The 17785-nt window shown below is 43.0% G+C and overlaps 1 protein-coding gene and 1 pseudogene across 6 annotated transcripts in view; one reads left to right on the top strand and one right to left on the bottom strand.

Annotated features, from left to right (window-relative positions):
- Positions 1-17785, top strand: part of MDC1 (mediator of DNA damage checkpoint 1) — a 103561-nt gene that overhangs the window by 53731 nt on the left and 32045 nt on the right. For all 6 annotated transcript variants that reach the window (XM_085845018.1, XM_085845008.1, XM_085845028.1 and 3 more), the window contains 7 exons: positions 3136-3221; positions 3396-3467; positions 3751-3838; positions 4004-4855; positions 5760-5848; positions 12068-14551; positions 14673-14855. In XM_085845018.1, the coding sequence (XP_085701144.1) occupies positions 3136-3221; positions 3396-3467; positions 3751-3838; positions 4004-4855; positions 5760-5848; positions 12068-14551; positions 14673-14855 (3854 nt within the window). The remainder of the gene's footprint in view (positions 1-3135; positions 3222-3395; positions 3468-3750; positions 3839-4003; positions 4856-5759; positions 5849-12067; positions 14552-14672; positions 14856-17785) is intronic.
- Positions 16995-17785, bottom strand: part of LOC147035604 (uncharacterized) — a 4271-nt pseudogene continuing 3480 nt past the window's right edge.

The raw sequence follows: 17785 nt of genomic DNA, 5'->3' as shown, positions 1-17785 counted from the left end.
AGAATGGCTTTCCAGATCGAAGCGAAACTTTACAGGTATGATCGTGTATCCATGACGAAGAAAAAATTCCCTTGCTTTTTTTAACGTAGGTCACATAGTTTGGCAGCCAGATTGAATTAACCATTAAACTTTTGAAAACCTTCTCCAGAATGGGAGTGCAGATCAACGTGAAACTTCACACACCTGTTCCCCAAGCCATGGGTGTACCAGTTTGTTAATGAATAATTGATAGGTCACATTGTTTGGTGGCCATATTGGATTTACCCGAAAACCTTCAAAAATCTTGTTCTCCACAACGGCTTGACAGATCGAGGTGAAACTTCAAACACCTTCCCCAAGACTTGGGGATAGGAGTTTATTCATGAATGATTAATGTTGCATGGTTTTGCAGCCATATCGGATTGAAAGAAAATATTAAATAATGTTTTCTCTGTAACTGCTTATCCTATTAAAGCAAAACTTTGCATTGTCTTACATCATTGCTGCATTCAGAGTAAAAATTATGATGTCCTTAGTCACATGGTTTGGTGGCCATCTTGGATTAAAAAAACACACCTTATCCAATGAAGACGAAACTTCACAAATGTGATTCCCGACCTATTTCGAGGCAAAATTTAAACTTATGTTGTAGGTCATGTGGTTCATGGCCATATTGGATTGAAAACATAAAACTTTTCAAAAATCTCCTCCAGAATGGCTTACCAGATCGATGCGAAACTTAACAGGTATGACCACCTATCCATGATGAACAAAAAGTTCCCTACCTTTTTTGACGGAGGCCACATGGTTTGGCAGCCATGTTGGATTAAAGGAAATATAAAAGAATATTTTCTCTCTGGGATTGCTTCAGAAATCAATGTGAAACTTCACAATTATGATCTAGTATACATGCAGAATATAACTTTCAAATTTCAACCTGATCAGCCATATGGTTTGGCAGCCATATTGTATTGAAAGAAAATATTAAATAATGTTTTCTCTGGAAGGACTTCATCAATAAGCATGAAACTTCACAATTATGATCAAGTGCACATGGGGAATGTACATTTTAAATTTCAACCCGATTGGCAACATGGTCTGGCAGCCAGAATTATTTAATTGTTTGAATCTGAGAACTTTTCAAAAAATTTTTTTGAATTTGGCTCACTTGGCTACGCATGGATGGGTTTGAGGGTAGAGGAGTAGCAATTAAATTGATACCAACAATGGCCTCGGGAGAAATGGTCAACTGTGTAAATAATAAATATATGCACCGTGGCATGTTCCGAGGTCCTTAACATGTCAATCCCGCATTGTAGAGAGACGTGTGGGGGCTCGTTAGACTCATTTGAGTCCCGGTTTACCCTCTGTTGTCAACATTTATTACTTCGTGTTCAGGTTATTTAAACGCCATTTCAGTTGATACTGACAATGTCCCCAGGAAAAAAGGGCTGACTGCGTACTTAATAAATAGATTGGAGAAGGTAAGTGAGAATTATTGGACATATTAAGGGGTACAAATTATTTTACGTACATAATAAATGGATGATCCAAAGCTATAATTGGAATAAAATTTCATGGTAATTTTGTTTTGGGTTGTTTAGCTTTTTTACGCCTCAGCCCGAATTGGGCTGAAAAAGGGGTATTGTCGTCACAGGCGTTGTCCGGGCGTCTGTCAACTTTTGGTTTCCATCAATTTTGAGAACGCCTTATCCGATTAAATCCATTTTTGCAGGGTGTGTTGGGGTTGAGTAGAGGAAGGTTCCTTTCGAAAATGGGCGTGCTGCGATTTTCAATGTGGCCTCCATGGCAGCCATCTTGAAATTGGTTTCCGTCGATTTCGAGGAGAACGCCTTATCCGATTAAATCCATTTTTGCAGGGTATGTTGGGGTTGAGTAGAGGAAGGTTCCTTTCGATAATGAGCGCAATTTGATTCTCCGCTAGGCCATCAGGGGGCCAAAACTGAAAACCTAGAAATGGCTATTTCTCCTGAACGAATGGCTGGATCATCGCCAAATTTTTATCACAGGTATATCTGATGAGGATACATGATATATATATAACTCAGGTTTTTTATTTGACCAACTTTTCAAGGTCACTGAGGTCAAAGTTCATACGTCGGTGTTCGGGCGTCCGTCAACTTTTGGTTTCTGTCAATTTTGAGGAGAACGCCTTGTCCAATTAAATCCATTTTTGCAGTGTGTGTGTGTTGGAGTTGAATGGAGGAAGGTTCTTTTCAAAAATGGGCACGCTGCGATTTTCAATGTGGCCTCCATGGCAGCCATCTTGAAATTGGTTTCCGTCGATTTCGAGGAGAACGCCTTATCCGATTAAATCCATTTTTGCAGGGTATGTTGGGGTTGAGTAGAGGAAGGTTCCTTTCGATAATGAGCGCAATTTGATTCTCCGCTAGGCCATCAGGGGGCCAAAACTGAAAACCTAGAAATGGCTATTTCTCCTGAACGAATGGCTGGATCATCGCCAAATTTTTATCACAGGTATATCTGATGAGGATACATGATATATATATATCTCAGGTTTTTTATTTGACCTACTTTTCAAGGTCACTGAGGTCAAAGTTCATACGTCGGTGTTCGGGCGTCCGTCAACTTTTGGTTTCTGTCAATTTTGAGGAGAACGCCTTGTCCAATTAAATCCATTTTTGCAGTGTGTGTGTGTGTTGGAGTTGAATGGAGGAAGGTTCTTTTCAAAAATGGGCACGCTGCGATTTTCAATGTGGCCTCCATGGCAGCCATCTTGAAATTGGTTTCCGTCGATTTCGAGGAGAACGCCTTTTCCGATTAAATCCATTTTTGCAGTGTGTGTGTTGGAGTTGAATGGAGGAAGGTTCCTTTCGAAAATGGACGCGCTGCGATTTTCACTAGCCGCCACGGTAGCCATCTTGAAGTCTGATTGATTTTCGATATGACGTCCAACATGCTCTAACTGACTGCATCATCGTGATATCACTGCTTCCTTTTCAATGAATGGGCTGAGGGGTTACGCCCGCTTTGTGGAGGTATTTTTTAAAGTTGATATTGCCTTGTATGATTCTTCTTTGTGTGTTTGTTGCGAATAAAAGGGAAAGATGCAAGCACACTTGGACTGTTATTCGTGAGTGTCGTATCAGTGACTGTTTTTGATGGTCATGTTAGAGCGAGAGCGAAGGGGTCGAGAACACAAGGGATATGAAGACCAATGCAGACAAGGGCAAAAACAGCCACCCATAAGAGATGATGAGGTACGATATCATGTGTTTAATATGTCATAAATGAATTATTATATTCTACTCGGGTGATATCTATATTTTTTGGGACAGTACTTGTACACAAAAATGGCATAATTATAATTTGTCCCTTTCCTGTGAGCCATAGCCCCTCTCCCCCTTTCTCATTCTTTCAACCCCCTCCCTCAGGTTATTCCCGTCCAAAGATCTCCTTGCTACCTGGCAGACGAGCCAACTCAAGAGTTTTTACCTGTAGAAAAGGTGGGTTTAGATTAACTTCACTTTTGTTGTTCCTAACAGTAATACCAGGCATTCAAGCAATTTGCTGAAGCAGTCGAGTCAAACCTGGACATAGAAAAGATTCAAGTAACCAGCGATGGAGTGCAAGCATGCTGCTTCACCTCCTGATAAGCCAAGTGATGAACTATTCAATCTGGAGATTAAATTGCACGTGTAAAATATTTCTTTCAAAAGTATATGTATGTACATTCACATTTTGAGATAAGTTATCGACAATTCCTTGAGCCATTGTGTTGCTTGGCAGCCTCAAACGACCACGTACGCCTTGGTGTCCGATGAAGCGACACAAAAATATGAACTCGATGATCTTGAGAACAATGGGTCGGTGCCAGGTGAGTCCAGGGTGTTTCAAACGATGGCTGAAAACTTGTCTCAATAGAAATTGTGTGTTGTCCTCATCCCTGTACTTTTATTCACAGTAAACTCGTGCAGTACCATCATTAAATTTGCCTCAAAATGTCTTTCTCTGTAAAGTGCTGTCTTTTCCCATGTTGCAGGCCCTCGTGGCATCTCTGAAGAATATGAAGAACCTCAAGCTCTCACTGCCATTCCTGGGAGCAAAGAAGCAATTGAGTGTCCCGTGGGAAACCAGAATCTCTCAATAGCAGCAACAGGAAACCATGGAATGGATGTTTCAACAACAATTGATGAGGAAACAAACTTTGTGATGAATGATGAAGCACAACTATCAGAGACTCATTTTGAAAGGAGCATTGATCCAAACGTAGGAGAAATAACTGAAACCCAAAAGATTACCATGAAGCGTGAACTGCGTGACATCGGTTGCACAAGTTTGCGAGAATGTAAAAAAGATCACACCGATGAAAGACAAAATCCCCCAAAGTTTATTGATCATTCTGTTGACGAAAGCTTGAGAAACATGGCGGTGCAGCTTCCTCAGGAAAATGATGTCACAACTGTAGATCCTCCTGAGGTTGACGGTCCCAGACGAGCTGCTGCATCAGAAACTAAAGATGAGGAGGGGACTGTGGATGGAGCTGGTGTGACACAAGAAGAGGGAGGTATGCATGTTGAGGAGGTGCAAGTCGAGGAGGGAAATTTGATTGAAGGTGCTGATATTCAAGCTGAAGTGAAGAAAATGGACAGCATCACTGGAAGTCAAAGAAAGGAGGACAGTGCTGTTGGAGGCAGTTGGAGTGGTGCAGAAGAAGGAAGTGGTAGTGGAAACCACCAGGGTGGAGGGATAAAAGTGAGTGGTGATGGAGGCAGTCGGCCCCAAGATGAAAAGAATGTCCATGGGGACTGTGGTTTCCAAGAAGCAGAAATTGCTTGTGCAAAGGAAATGCAGCAAGTTGGCAGCAAGGAGGCCAAGACCCAATCCAATCGAGGTTGGTACGAGATGTATTAAGAAATGCACATATTTGCATGAAAGATTTCAGTGGTTGTCTCATTTTGTTTTAAACATTTGATGGCTTAACCGACATCTTCTGGTTTCAAACGTCCCGCAAACTTTGGCAAATGGTTTTTTTTTAAGCGCAACAAACAACAACAGCATGAAGTTAAATTCCACCACACGTTAACGGAATGATTGAATAACATTCTCTAGTCTCCACTGCTAATGTAGTGTGGAGATTCTGTACTGGGAGAGTTGTGATCTTGTTAAAACATATATATATATATATATATATATATATATATATATATATATATATATATATATATATATATATATATATATATATATATATACATACATACCTGTTGTATGTATTGTGGTGTTGAACTTGGGAGCACTGAAGGTTCACTACTTGACCCCATTTAGTGACTTTAAAATGTATATATATACCAGGTTGACCACTCTTAATTTTATGCTGCAAATTCAAATTGCCATTTGCCTATCACGTGCATGGGAAAAGTTGAGGGGTTAACAAAAGAAAAAAGGTTTGGGTTAAACAGTTGAAGGAGTGGGGAGACAACACAAAGGAGACTGGAGGGAAGAAGGATGTTTGGAGCCTATGGGAGTTTGTGGGGGTAAGGGAGGAGGCCAGTGAGAATTATTGGACATATTGAGGAGTACAAATTATTTTGAGTACATAATAAATGGATGGTCCAAAGCCATAATTGGAATATAATTTCACGGTAATTTTTTTTTTGGGGTCGTTTGGCTTATTAATAAGTTGATAAGTATGATTATTCTTTGCGTGTTTATTACGAATGAAAAGGAAAGATGCAAGCTCATGGGTTGTTATTGGTGAGCGTAATATCAATGATCGGTTTTGATGGTCTTGCTAGGGCGAGGGCGAAGGGGTCGAGGACACAAGAGATATGATGAAGACCAATGGAAACAAGGCAAAAAACAGCCACACAAAAGAGATGAGGAGGTATGATGATATGTCAGAAATATATTGGGTCGCCGAAATAGGTGACCCTTATTTTCAGTAATTCTGTCTGTTTGTTCGTTTGTCATCAGCATAATTGGTAGTAAACGTGGGCCGATTTTGACCAGACTCGGGTGGTAGGTACATCTTATGACCTTGAACTTTGGAAATTGTGATGGTTGCTCGGGACGCTTTGGTTCCCCAGCAACAGCCGAAAAACGTTCAAAATCGGTACCGTTCACGCGAAATTAATTCCGAAAGCCATTATCCCACGTAGGCTTATGAAATTTGGCATGCATCATCTGCAGGTGATGCTCTACGAAATATATTCCGATTTTTTGTGATATATGGAATAGTTTACCCGCAGCGCCCCCTACAAATGGGGTATGCTCGAAGATTGGCAAAAATTGAAGGCCCCCCAGCGACCAGGTGAGTGCACGATCCGAATGAAACTTTGCAGGTTCAGAGCACGCAATGAGTACTACAACTTTTCCACAAGACATATTGACCGATATTACTTAGGTCAGGGGTCAAAGGGTAAAAATCGATAATATGCGAGAGCTGGAGGTGCCTTCGCGCCAAATGCTACTCCTCCTCCGGTTATGGTAAGATGATCATGAAAATTCACACTAATCATCTGGAATGCATTGTGCACAAACGTTCGAGCCGGATTTTCGATTTATATCTTTGTTCACCCACAGCACCCCCTCGAACTCTGGGGATTTCCGATATCAAACCGCATTTTTGGTACTTTTCATTCAAATCGATACCGAGTAGTTATCAGTAGTTGGAACTCGATGACATTTGGTATGCATAATCTTAAGGTGATTCTCTATCCGCTATATGACATCCATTTTTTTCTATATCTTATAGTTTCCACATGGTAACCCTCTCAACTTGGGTGTCGCTGCATTCCCGCTGAAAATTCAAAGTCCACTCGCTCCAAGACGGTTGAACCAAATCAAATGAATCTTTATATGCTTATAGACCGTAATGAGTACTACAATTTTGCTCATTTGCATAATGACCTATCTTGAGTAGGTTAGGGGTCAAAGGTCAATAAGTGCATTTTTTGGGCGAAATTACCATTCATAGGTACATAGTACTCAATGAGTACTACAACTTTGCTTCAGGACATATTGACCTATCTCGGCTAGGTCAGGGGTCAAAGGTCAATGAGTGCATTTTTTGGGCAAAATGACCATTCAAAGCCCCCTTGCTCATACACGGGTTAACCGATTCGATTGCAATTTCGTAAGTACTTAGTACTAAATTATCTCAGATCAGGGGTCAAAGGTCATCGGATGCTCGGCGACCACTGATCTCGACTACTAGATTGGTCACGACGGCTCGTGTGTGAAGCCACCGGAAGTGCTCTTTCCGCCATCTTGTCTCCCCCAAAAGAGGCGAACTGTCGTAACACGCAACGTTGAACCGGGCCCGGCCGATTTTGCAAAACATATTTCTTCAAATGTATTTTAACTTCTGTCTAATATTTTAATGGATTTTGAAGTAAATGACTGTTCCTATTACTCAATCGAATTCCAGAAAATTCCCTTGGAGCTCCTTGGCAATTGCAAGGAGGAGATCAATGCATATTATGAGGCCCGACACAGGGTTGGATCGGAAAACAAACATAGGCTTAACATCCAAGTTACATTAGGCTCCAGGTCACTTCATCAATAACAAAACAAAACTAAAGTCATGTTTTTTATGTTATTTCAAATATGTTTTGTTATTTTCGGGAATTTTTTGTAATTCTACGTTTCTTCATGTTTTCTGGGCAAGGTTGTAAACTACGAGATGTCGGCTTGAAGGGCGTTTTGAGACCAAAGTTCGCAGGCAAAAGTTAACCATGACGAGGCCAATAACTCCATACATAGCCTTTTAATGTCCAACACATCCTGAAACCTTATAAATATAATATCCTTCTCGTAAATAATATCATGTAGCTGTGGACTTTTCTCACAGGCAGCGTGGGGTACCCCCCCCCATCTCAACACTCCTTGTGTGTTATACAATGTAAAGTTCAAAACACATTCAGGAATTATGTGTTAAAAACTGAAAAATTACATCAATAAATGAAGATGATTAGTCTGCTTTCATTTTGCACACAAGAATGTTTTAGAATGTACAAACCTCAGGTTAAATCAACATTCCCCTACCATTTGGAGGAGTGGGGGAAGGAACCCCCCCCCCAATCAGACTCTCCCCCTCAGTCACTACCCTCCCTTACACCATGGATCCCTTCCATCCCACCTCTCTTTCTTCTCTTAATGTTGTTAACTTTATATGTACTCAGGGATCAGGACTCGGACCATTACTATTAATTATTTACATCAATGATTTGGAGAGAGGGGTGAAGAGGTTTTCCAAATTTGCAGATGACACAAAGCTTGGAGGGAAGGTGGATAGCAGAGGGGGTGGTGATTAGATTCAGGAAAGTGTTGATACTCTCATAGATTGGGCAAAAGATTGGAGAATGTAATTTCACCTGAGCAAGTGTAAGGTGTTGGGATGGGGAAGAACAATATAAATAGAGATTACAGGATACAAGGGGTAATGTTGGAGTGTGTCACATGGGGGAAGGATCTCGGGGTGGTAATAGATATGGGAGGTAAGCAGGCAGCACAGTGTCAGGAAGCAAAATGTGAAGCAAATCGGGTTTTCAGTTGTATTTGGAGGGGGATCAATTATATATCAAAAGAGTGGTTAACATAGCCCAGGAATTTAGTGAGGGCCACATCTAGAATATTGTGTGCAGTTTTGGTCACCACAACTCAGGAAGGACATCGCTGCCATGTCGAAGGGTTCAACGCAGGGCGAACAGATTGATTCCGGGCCTCACTCGACTCAGCTGAGGAGCGGTTGAAGGAGACAGGGCTTTATGCAATAGAAAGAAAGAGGTTACGAGGCGATATGATTGAGATGTTTAAGGTATTGAATGGCATCGACAAAATAAGTGCAGAAGAATTATTCAGCAGAGTAGACACAGTGATCGTACCAGGGGCATTGCTTGAGAGTAAAGAAGAGTCGAGTTAAGAAGGTAGTGAGGTAGGGGTCTTTCACTCAAAGAGTAGTAAATACATGGAACGGTCTCCCTGGAAAGGAATTGGTGACAGAAACAGTAGATGGGTTTAAATTGGAATTAGAGAGGAACCTGGAAGTTATGGAGATTGAGGGGTAGAGGAAAAAGCCTGGTGTTGGCTTAGTCTTAGTGGTTCGGGTGGTGGCTTGAGATCCCAGGGTCCTGAGTTCAAATCCCGTTGGCCGCTGAATTAATATACACCAGGAGGTTGACTCAGCCTGTCATCCTTCCGAGGTCGGCAAAACAAGTAGCAGTGTACTGGTAAGGCCTAGGTCACATTTGCCACGGCGTCCGTGGGGTCTCTAAAATCTATGCCACTAGCAATTATACGGCGGCCGCAGTATTTCCACGGTCACACAATGTAGCAGTCATATACGTTTTTTTATTTTTTTTTCGGGGAGCCGCACGGCGTATTTAGGCCTAAGTCACATTTGCCACGGCGGCCGTGGGGTCTCCAAAATCTACGACCACTAGCAATCATACGGCGGCCACAGTATTTCCATGGTCACACAATGTAGCAGTCACATATGTTTTTATTTTTCGGGGAGCTGCACTGCGTATTTATAAATTGTGGAGACCGAAAACGTGGGGTTGCCGTACGGTCTTTGATTTGATGTCACACGGTGACCTTAGGGCGTTCCTACGGCGGCCATAATATTTTCAAGGCAGACGCAAGGTGCCTGCAAGGCGACCGCAGGGGGACCCTAAGGCGAACGTGCAGCCAGACGGACGGTAACGAATGGGTAATTTTTTTATTTTTTTTACCAGTTTTTTTTTTCCGGCTTGTCGAATTGCTACGGTGAACGTAGAAATGAAAAAAAAAGTTATAACTCCGCGTTATAATTCCACGGCGACCTTACGGCCTGTAAAATATAGCCATACGGCGTAAGGCCACCCTGAGGCCACCTCAGAAACTCTGCGGCCGCTGCACGTTTCTATCAATTCAGAGGGCGTACGGCCGCCGTATCCTCACCGTAGAGCAAATGTGACTTAGGCCTTAGGTCTTAAATTGTGGAGACCGAAAACGTGGGGTTGCCATACACATCTTTGATTTGATGTCGCACGGTGACCTTAAGGGGGCCCTGCGGCGGCCATAATATTTTCAAGGCAGACTCAAGGTGCCCGCAAGGCGACCACAGGGGGGCCCTAAGGCGAACGTGCGGCCAGACGGACGGTAATGAATGGATTAATTTTTTTTTTTTTTTACCAGTTTTTTTTTTCGGCGTGTCGAATTGCTACGGTGAACGTAGAAATGAAAAAAGTTAAAACTCCGCGTTAGAATTCCACGGCGACCTTACGGCCTGTAAAATATAGCCATACGGCGTAAGGCCACCCTGAGGCCACCTCAGAAACTCTGCGGCCGCTGCACGTTTCTATCAATTCAGAGGGCGTACGGTCGCCGTATCCTCACCGTAGAGCAAATGTGACTTAGGCCTTAGGTCTTAAATTGTGGAGACCGAAAACGTGGGGTTGCCGTACAGTCTTTGATTTGATGTCGCATGGTGACCTTAAGGGGCCCTGCGGCGGCCATATAATTTTCAAGGCAGACGCAAGGTCGCCTCAAGGTGCCCGCAAGGCGACCACAGGGGGGCCTAAGGCGAACGTGCGGCCAGACGGACGGCAACGAATGGGTTAATTTTTTTTTTTTTTTTTTACCAGTTTTTTTTTTCGGCTTGTCGAATTGCTACGGTGAACGTAGAAATGAAAAAAGTTAAAACTCCGCGTTAAAATTCCACGGCGACCTTACAACCTGTAAAATATAGCCAAATGGCGTAGGGCCACCCTGAGGCCACCGCAGAAACTCTGCGGCCGCCACACGTTTGTCAATTCAGAGGGCGTACGGCCGCCGTATCCTCGCCGTAGAGCAAATGTGACTTAGGCCTAAGGGGGACACTGCATCAGCGGCACAGCCACATCCCAACCAATGATGCAACCAGCAGCCACAGGCTGCACTTGATAGAGAGAGAGGGGTTGAGGGATGTTGGCAGGTCTTTTTGCAAGTTTGAGCGTTGATGGATGATTATGTGCATGTCTGCAGTGTTGTTGATGGGGGGTGGGTCTTGTCAAGGGTGTTGTGTGGTTGATGTTTTTTTTACCCAAGACATGCCCACTCCTCTGGAAGTTGGAAAAAAAAAAAGTCCGGAATTTTCTTGTGTTGATGTGGTGCAGGTATGATGGGCCGAAAGGTCACCACCTGCGTTTAATCACCGTGTGTATGACATCACAAAATACACTTAACGCATGAAAATGTGAAATGTCAACGTTCCCTGTCGGCGCACAGACGTAAAAGGTGATTAAACCACGCAAAGTGACATTCTCTCACGGTCACATGAGGTCTGTGATTTTCACAAGTTCATTACACCAACTAATAAAACTTTGCATGAGTTACATGCAAAGTTTATTGCTTGCATTTGGAGATTTCTTACTGCCAGTCTGCTGTTTTCGTATTCGCTGCAGTGATATTTTGGGGGAGACAGGATGGCGGAAAGTGAACTTCCGGTGACTTCACTCCTCCGTATACAATCGCTGTGGACGTGACCAATCCAGTAATAGAGATCAGTGTCGGCGACCCATGGCCGCCTACCGGCTTGTTATTATTATCATTCGACTTGGGGGATATCTATATTTTAAGGACTTGAAAAAAATGGCATAATTATCATTTGTTTTTTTCTCCGTATGCCACAACCCCCCCCCCCACTTCCTTTATTTCTCCTCTCAATCTCCTCCCTCCCCTCTCCTTCCATGTCATTTCCTCAATTTAGCAATCCCTCATAGAGAAGACAAATTCGGCCTCTTAAACAAATCAAACTAGAACAGCACTCGGTGGAGCGCATACCTTCACCAGGTTGAACAATTTACATTTTGTATCCCACTGATAGGCCGGATCTGCTGACCTGAACCAAAATCGAATCGGCTTGTTCTTGTCACACACCCAACCTGTCCACGAGGTTTCGTCTGAATCCGTTCACAACGTTTTGAGATATCCTGTTCACAAACGCAGAGGGGGTGAAAACATAACCTCTGCCCACCTTCAATGGTGGAGGTAACAAATGTAATGTTGATGTATGTAGAAATGTCATCTTGATTGCTATGTGCCCTTGAAATATTTTACCTGTTAACCTTTAATGACTCAGGTCTCCACGTCGCTGTCAGAGAATTTGACACGGGAACGAAGAATGAGCCTTCGTGGTGATAAGAGAGAAGCGAATAAAGATGCCATTCGTGTGGAGATCCACGTGATGGATCTGCTTATTGATCCACGTGATGTCTCCAACAACGATGACACCACCCCTTCCAAATCCTACCCAGTATTGCAGGGTCTGCGCAGCCAAGGTTGTGGCAGGGGTCCAGGAAAGAATAGAAAAAAAACGATGTCCAATATCAAAGAAAGAGGGGGTTTCGCATTGTTGGGTGGGGAAGATGGCAATGTTGAGGAAACAACATCCACGAAGCAACATCCATCTCCTGAGGAGTTTCCCACAAATTCTAATTTGGAATCTGTGAATGAACTTGAAGATGCTTCAGCAGGCTCTAGTAACAATGAAACGAAGTCCAATGTCTTTAAAAGAGATTGTGGAGAACAAGAAGAAACAAGGATGAACCTCCAGGCCGAACATGTTGTTACAAGCCCTGCTGGACAAGAAAAGCTACCAACAAATGTTCACATTGAATCAAATGTTGATAGACAGGAGAATGCTGAAACCAATGCCAAATCAAATCTTACAGATGGTGTTTCTAAAAGTGCTCGGGGTCCAAAAGCAGGACTTACAAAGAGACGAGTTCTGGTAGGTGGAAAGGAAGTATTGAATGACTGCAGAATGGCAGAGATGAATGTGCTCGGCCAGGATGAGATGCAGCAAGTAGATAAGATTCGCCCTGGAAGATTGAATATAGAAGCCGCCATGTGCACAACGCGTAGAGCATCTGCCAGATTACGTCGAGGCATTTTGGAGAGTGATGGAGCGGGCATCCAACAAAATCAAGGACATTCTGCAATTCCCAAATCGAAACGTTTAGCGAATGCTCGTAATCCCACAAGGGAAAACTGTGATGAATACACGGCAAGCCGAGAGTCGAGTGGTGGAGCAATAGTGGAGCACAAAAGTGCAAGAGATGGTTCTGTCGAAATGGTGGGAAAAGCCGGAAATACTTCGACTGGGTTGGGAACCGAGAAACCCTCCAACACAGCACGCCAATTAAGACGTACTGGAACTGTAAATGTTATAAATAAAGGAATGAGAGAGTTGATGGGAAAATCGGAAAAATGTAAGAACGGGCGTGACTTTCAGAATCATGATGTCATCAGTAGCTCAAACAAAGGAAATAGTGATGCAACATCTCTCCAGGATGTGCGAGAAGAGCCTGTGCACAAAGCAGAAGAAAAAAAAGATGAGAAGTCTGTCAAAGATGAAGACCAAGGGTCTGATCATTGTCGTTCTGAACTGGAAGATCCACAAGAGCAGCAGCTGAGAGTAGAATCTAAAGACAACGTGGCTGATGGTAGTCATGGTGTAACCGGGAAGTGTGAAGCCATTGAACAGGATGAACGTACAGACAGCCAAGTACATATCGCCACTAACGATCTGCAATCCTCACCGAAAAATTATGGCAGAGGGCGGAGGAGGAAGCTTCCAAATGTCGCAAAAAAAACACCTGGAAGGAGAAAGAAAACTACTCCTGAAGATGCTGGTCATCTGCGAACAAGTGAGAGCGGAAATTTTGATCGCATTGCTGATGATGATATAAATGTTGAAAGCATTTCTATTGAACCGACACCACCAGAAGATGAAGTATCAGGAAGTGAACCAGACGTGCTTGATTTGAGCATTTCTTCCAGTGGCACGTCTGCTTGCAAATCCACAACTACACAGAAGAGGTCAGGAAGGCAACAGCAAACTTCCACAAACTTTGAGGAATCTATGAGTGGCCATGTTGAACAGCATGGCGGCAAAACCAGGAAGAGTCAAAGGCTTGGTTTTGACCCTGAAATTCCACCTGATAATGTCCCAACTGTAAAGTTGAAGCAGTTAGGACCAGAAGATAACGAGCCTCACAAAGGCCAAATAGTACCTCGTGTTGGTGAGCATCACGATGATGAAAATTCACAACATAAGCCCAAAAACACTCAAAAAAGCAAGGTGACGAAAACGAAGGCAGGGTCGTTAGCCGTAGGTGATAAAATGGAAGGACCTGATCGTCGAACCTTAAGGAAACGAACGGCAAGTGAAGCCACCATCACATCGACGGAACAAGGTCCAACAACAATCCACACAATGGCTGGCGATTTTGAAAATGTAAAAGTTCAAAGAAAAAACGTCGACGTTGAAAATGAGCTCAACAATTCCAGCTGTGATACAGACTTACCAGATACTCTCGTCTCCTCCAGTGGTTCAATTTCAGAATCTTCAGAGACCGTTTGTGGTGAAAGGAAAGAGGCCAAAAGTAATGCTCGTGGAAAGAAAAGCCCTCGAGACCCACAGATTGCCAATAATTGCCGGAGAAGTCGCCGCTTTGTATCTGATGAACTTGTTGCTTTGTCTTCTCCCGACAAGTCCAAAGTTTTGGTCAAGACGTCACAACATGTCACCAGGTCCAGATTAGATTCCTTAACCTTCAAGGTCAGTACCCTGCACTTGCATACTTTTCAAATGTTGTTGCATTATCTCATGCCTCTCCCAGATAATGTGCCTTTTGTTGCCCCTCAAGAGCATTTCTCATTCCCACCTTTGACATGCCAAGGTTTTATTTACGGGCGTTTTGGATGACATGGGCCAAGAGGCCGTGAGGAAGCTTGGAGGATCGGTCACAGAGAACCCGCTCGAAGCATCACACCTTGTGACTGACCGCGTGCGGCGCACGGTCAAATTCCTTTGCGCCGTTGCACGTGGTCTTCCTATAGTGCAACCAGAATGGCTTAAGAGGGTATGTAGCGGCATCAGGTATGTGACACACAAGTTGCTTTAGCCCCAAATCTTCCTCTTGTACCTGTCTTTATCTTGAGAAGAAAATGCTATGGAAGAGCATACATGCATAACAAAATGACAAACGAGCAAATGAAGACCAATTATTGATGCTAGTTAATTGGCACGGTATCAACAACGTTTGGAAACTATCGTCATGGCCAGAGGCGGCGTTGGTCATTTCGACGCCCTGTGCAAAACGCAATAGTGGGCTAGTGGGACCCCTGTCAACCTGTCGTCACACTAAAATACGCGTTTTGGTGTCGGCCTGTCTGACCTCGATGTATACGGTCGTTACTTATGCAATCTCAACCAATTAGACTTGGCAAGAAGACTACGGGTCATAAGGCAAAGGTTGTAATGACTTAATTTCCCCCCCCTCCCTTCACCAGGAGTTCCGAAGGTAGGGTGACGCAAATTATCCTCGTAAATGTGTACCTTGTAGCACCACCACCGGTCGTGGTGGGAGAGGGTATTACGAGTGACGCTTCCGCTTCAGACCCTCAATTGCATCACAAGTATGAGGACTCACTGAGCCAATGGTGCTTTGGACTCGATTGCAAAAAATCCATCCAGAGGAATTCCCGTTTTATTAGCTTTTCCGCATTGGAAAGGTGTATATATGTAGCAGCTTAAGCGCCGTTCCACGTTATCATGTCATCTTTCCAAGTATATCTGAGAATAACGAGAATAGCATTTAATAATAATATTAACATTACAGTATTGCAAAATAATAATATTGATAATAATAATAATTTGCAGTAATTTGAAGAATCACGGGAATTTAAAGAATCCCTGGCCGCTCCCAGAGATAAATTTCAAATTATTTTATGTGATTAGAAGAACGGTAACCTCCTAATCTCACCGCCAGCTGGAAACACAAAGTCATGCAAAAATACCGATCCATGGGGTGTGTTCCAGAATTATCAATCAGCTTGCTATCGCTTACCGAGCCAGCCGTTCCTTATCAACCGTTTCGTTGGAGTGCTTGCTTGAGTGCTTAAGCCACTTGGCGAGCGCTCTACAAGCTGATTGGCAACGGAACACACCTCAGCACTTGTGCTCGGCCGAGGACCCTTTTCAAGGTTTTGACACTTATGTGATAAAAAAAAAGTTAATTTCGGGTGAATTTTTCCCCTTGTGTTGAGCCTTTTCCACTTTTTGGCACCGCTGGGGTAGTTTTGTTTCATCCTCGGGACAGGTACTCTAATTAAACAAAACTGCAACGTTCCGCCGTGTGCAAGGGTTATTCTATTTACTAATGATTATGTGTTTGGTGATTATGGTAGTTAATATTCTACTTGCTTTCTCGATTTAATACGAACCTCATCCCCTAATTTTGTAATAGTCTTGTCTTGTTAAACATCAGGGGAGACTTTTTTTTAATTGATTCGCTACATCACAGTGCTTTCTTTCCTTGAGATGGAGCATTCGCTTTGCGCTATGTTTATCACCACTCACAAATTGATTGTTTTGTCGGCAAAGTGGGGACCCCACCCTCGGGGGCCATCTTGATAGATTGTGAACCACGGTCGGTCGAGCGGGGGGCCCCTTGTCATCTTGGGGCCCCGTGTAATTGCATGTGATGAACGCCGCCTCTGGTCATAGCAATAAAATGAAATTGTAACAATGAGTATCGAAATAAACCGTTTATAAACAGCAACAAGAGGGAGATAAAAGGCGGCAGAGATGACAGTGGAACGCGTGCATTACGTCAGAGATCTATAAAGTCAGAAGTGAGAGTTTGTCGATTTTATAGAATGGGAAATGTGTCCAGTCGTGGCCAAAAATATTAGTATCCTTGAACCTTTTTCAAATAATGCACCATTTCTTCCAAAAAATTGTTGAAATTAAAAAATTTGGTATCCACATATGTATTTATTTGGTTTGCAGTGGAACAAAACCAATAAAGCTGTAAAAAAAAGAAAAATTACTAAATCTTAGCTTTTCCCACACAGAAATCCTAAAATGGCTCGGACAATATTATTGGCACCTTTTAGAAGTTGTGAGAAATAACGAGATTTCAAGCAGGTGATTCTCCTTTACTTTGGAATTGAACTCACATGTGGTGAGTTGCAGGTGCCTGTAATATAAAAATAACTCATTCTGCCAGTTTGAATGGAGAAAAGGAGTCATTCTGCTGTTTTGTGTCAGTGTGTACCACTATGAGCATGGAGAAAAGAAAGAAAACCAGAGAATTATCTGAGGAGGTCAAACAGAAGATTGTAGCCAAGCATGGACAATCTCAAGGCTACAAGTTCATCTCCAGAAACCTTGATGTTGCTGTGTCCACCGTACGCAATGTTATCAAGAAGTATAAGGCCCATGGCACTGTAGCCAACCTCCCTGGATGTGGCTGCAAGAGTAAACTTGATCGACTGGAAGGGCATTCGATAAACACGATAATCGATCGATAAACACAACAATAACTCGAAGGGCACTCGGTAGAGCGCACACCTCCGCCACATAATGCCTGATCCACGAGAACATATCGGACCCAATACATTTTTTAAAATATCATGCTATGCAGTCCTCTCTCGTTTTTGGCCCTATCTCTCAATGGTGAAGAATCACTTGAAAAATTAAATAATTCTCGTATCCAGATCCAGATTCAGATCTTCACCAAAATCCAACCATTTCGTCCTTGCAACACACCCAACCTGGCCACCAAGTTTCATCCAAATCTGTACACAACTTTTTGAGATATCGTGCGATATATTTGTTTCGCCCAATCTCTCAGTGGTGAAGAATCACTTATAAAATTCTAGGAATCGATCCGGATCTTCACAAAAATTTAATCAGTTCGTCCTTGTCACATACACAACCTGTCCACAAAATTTCATACGGATCCGTCTTTAACTTTGTGAGATATCCTGCACACAGACAGACAGA

Source organism: Eptatretus burgeri, chromosome 1, assembly GCF_056783735.1.
Source record: "Eptatretus burgeri isolate ZD-2024b chromosome 1, Ebu_testis_v1, whole genome shotgun sequence".
NCBI lineage: Eukaryota > Metazoa > Chordata > Myxini > Myxiniformes > Myxinidae > Eptatretus > Eptatretus burgeri.
Note: the sequence above shows the minus strand (reverse complement) of the source record. Positions and strands in the feature narration are given on the sequence as shown.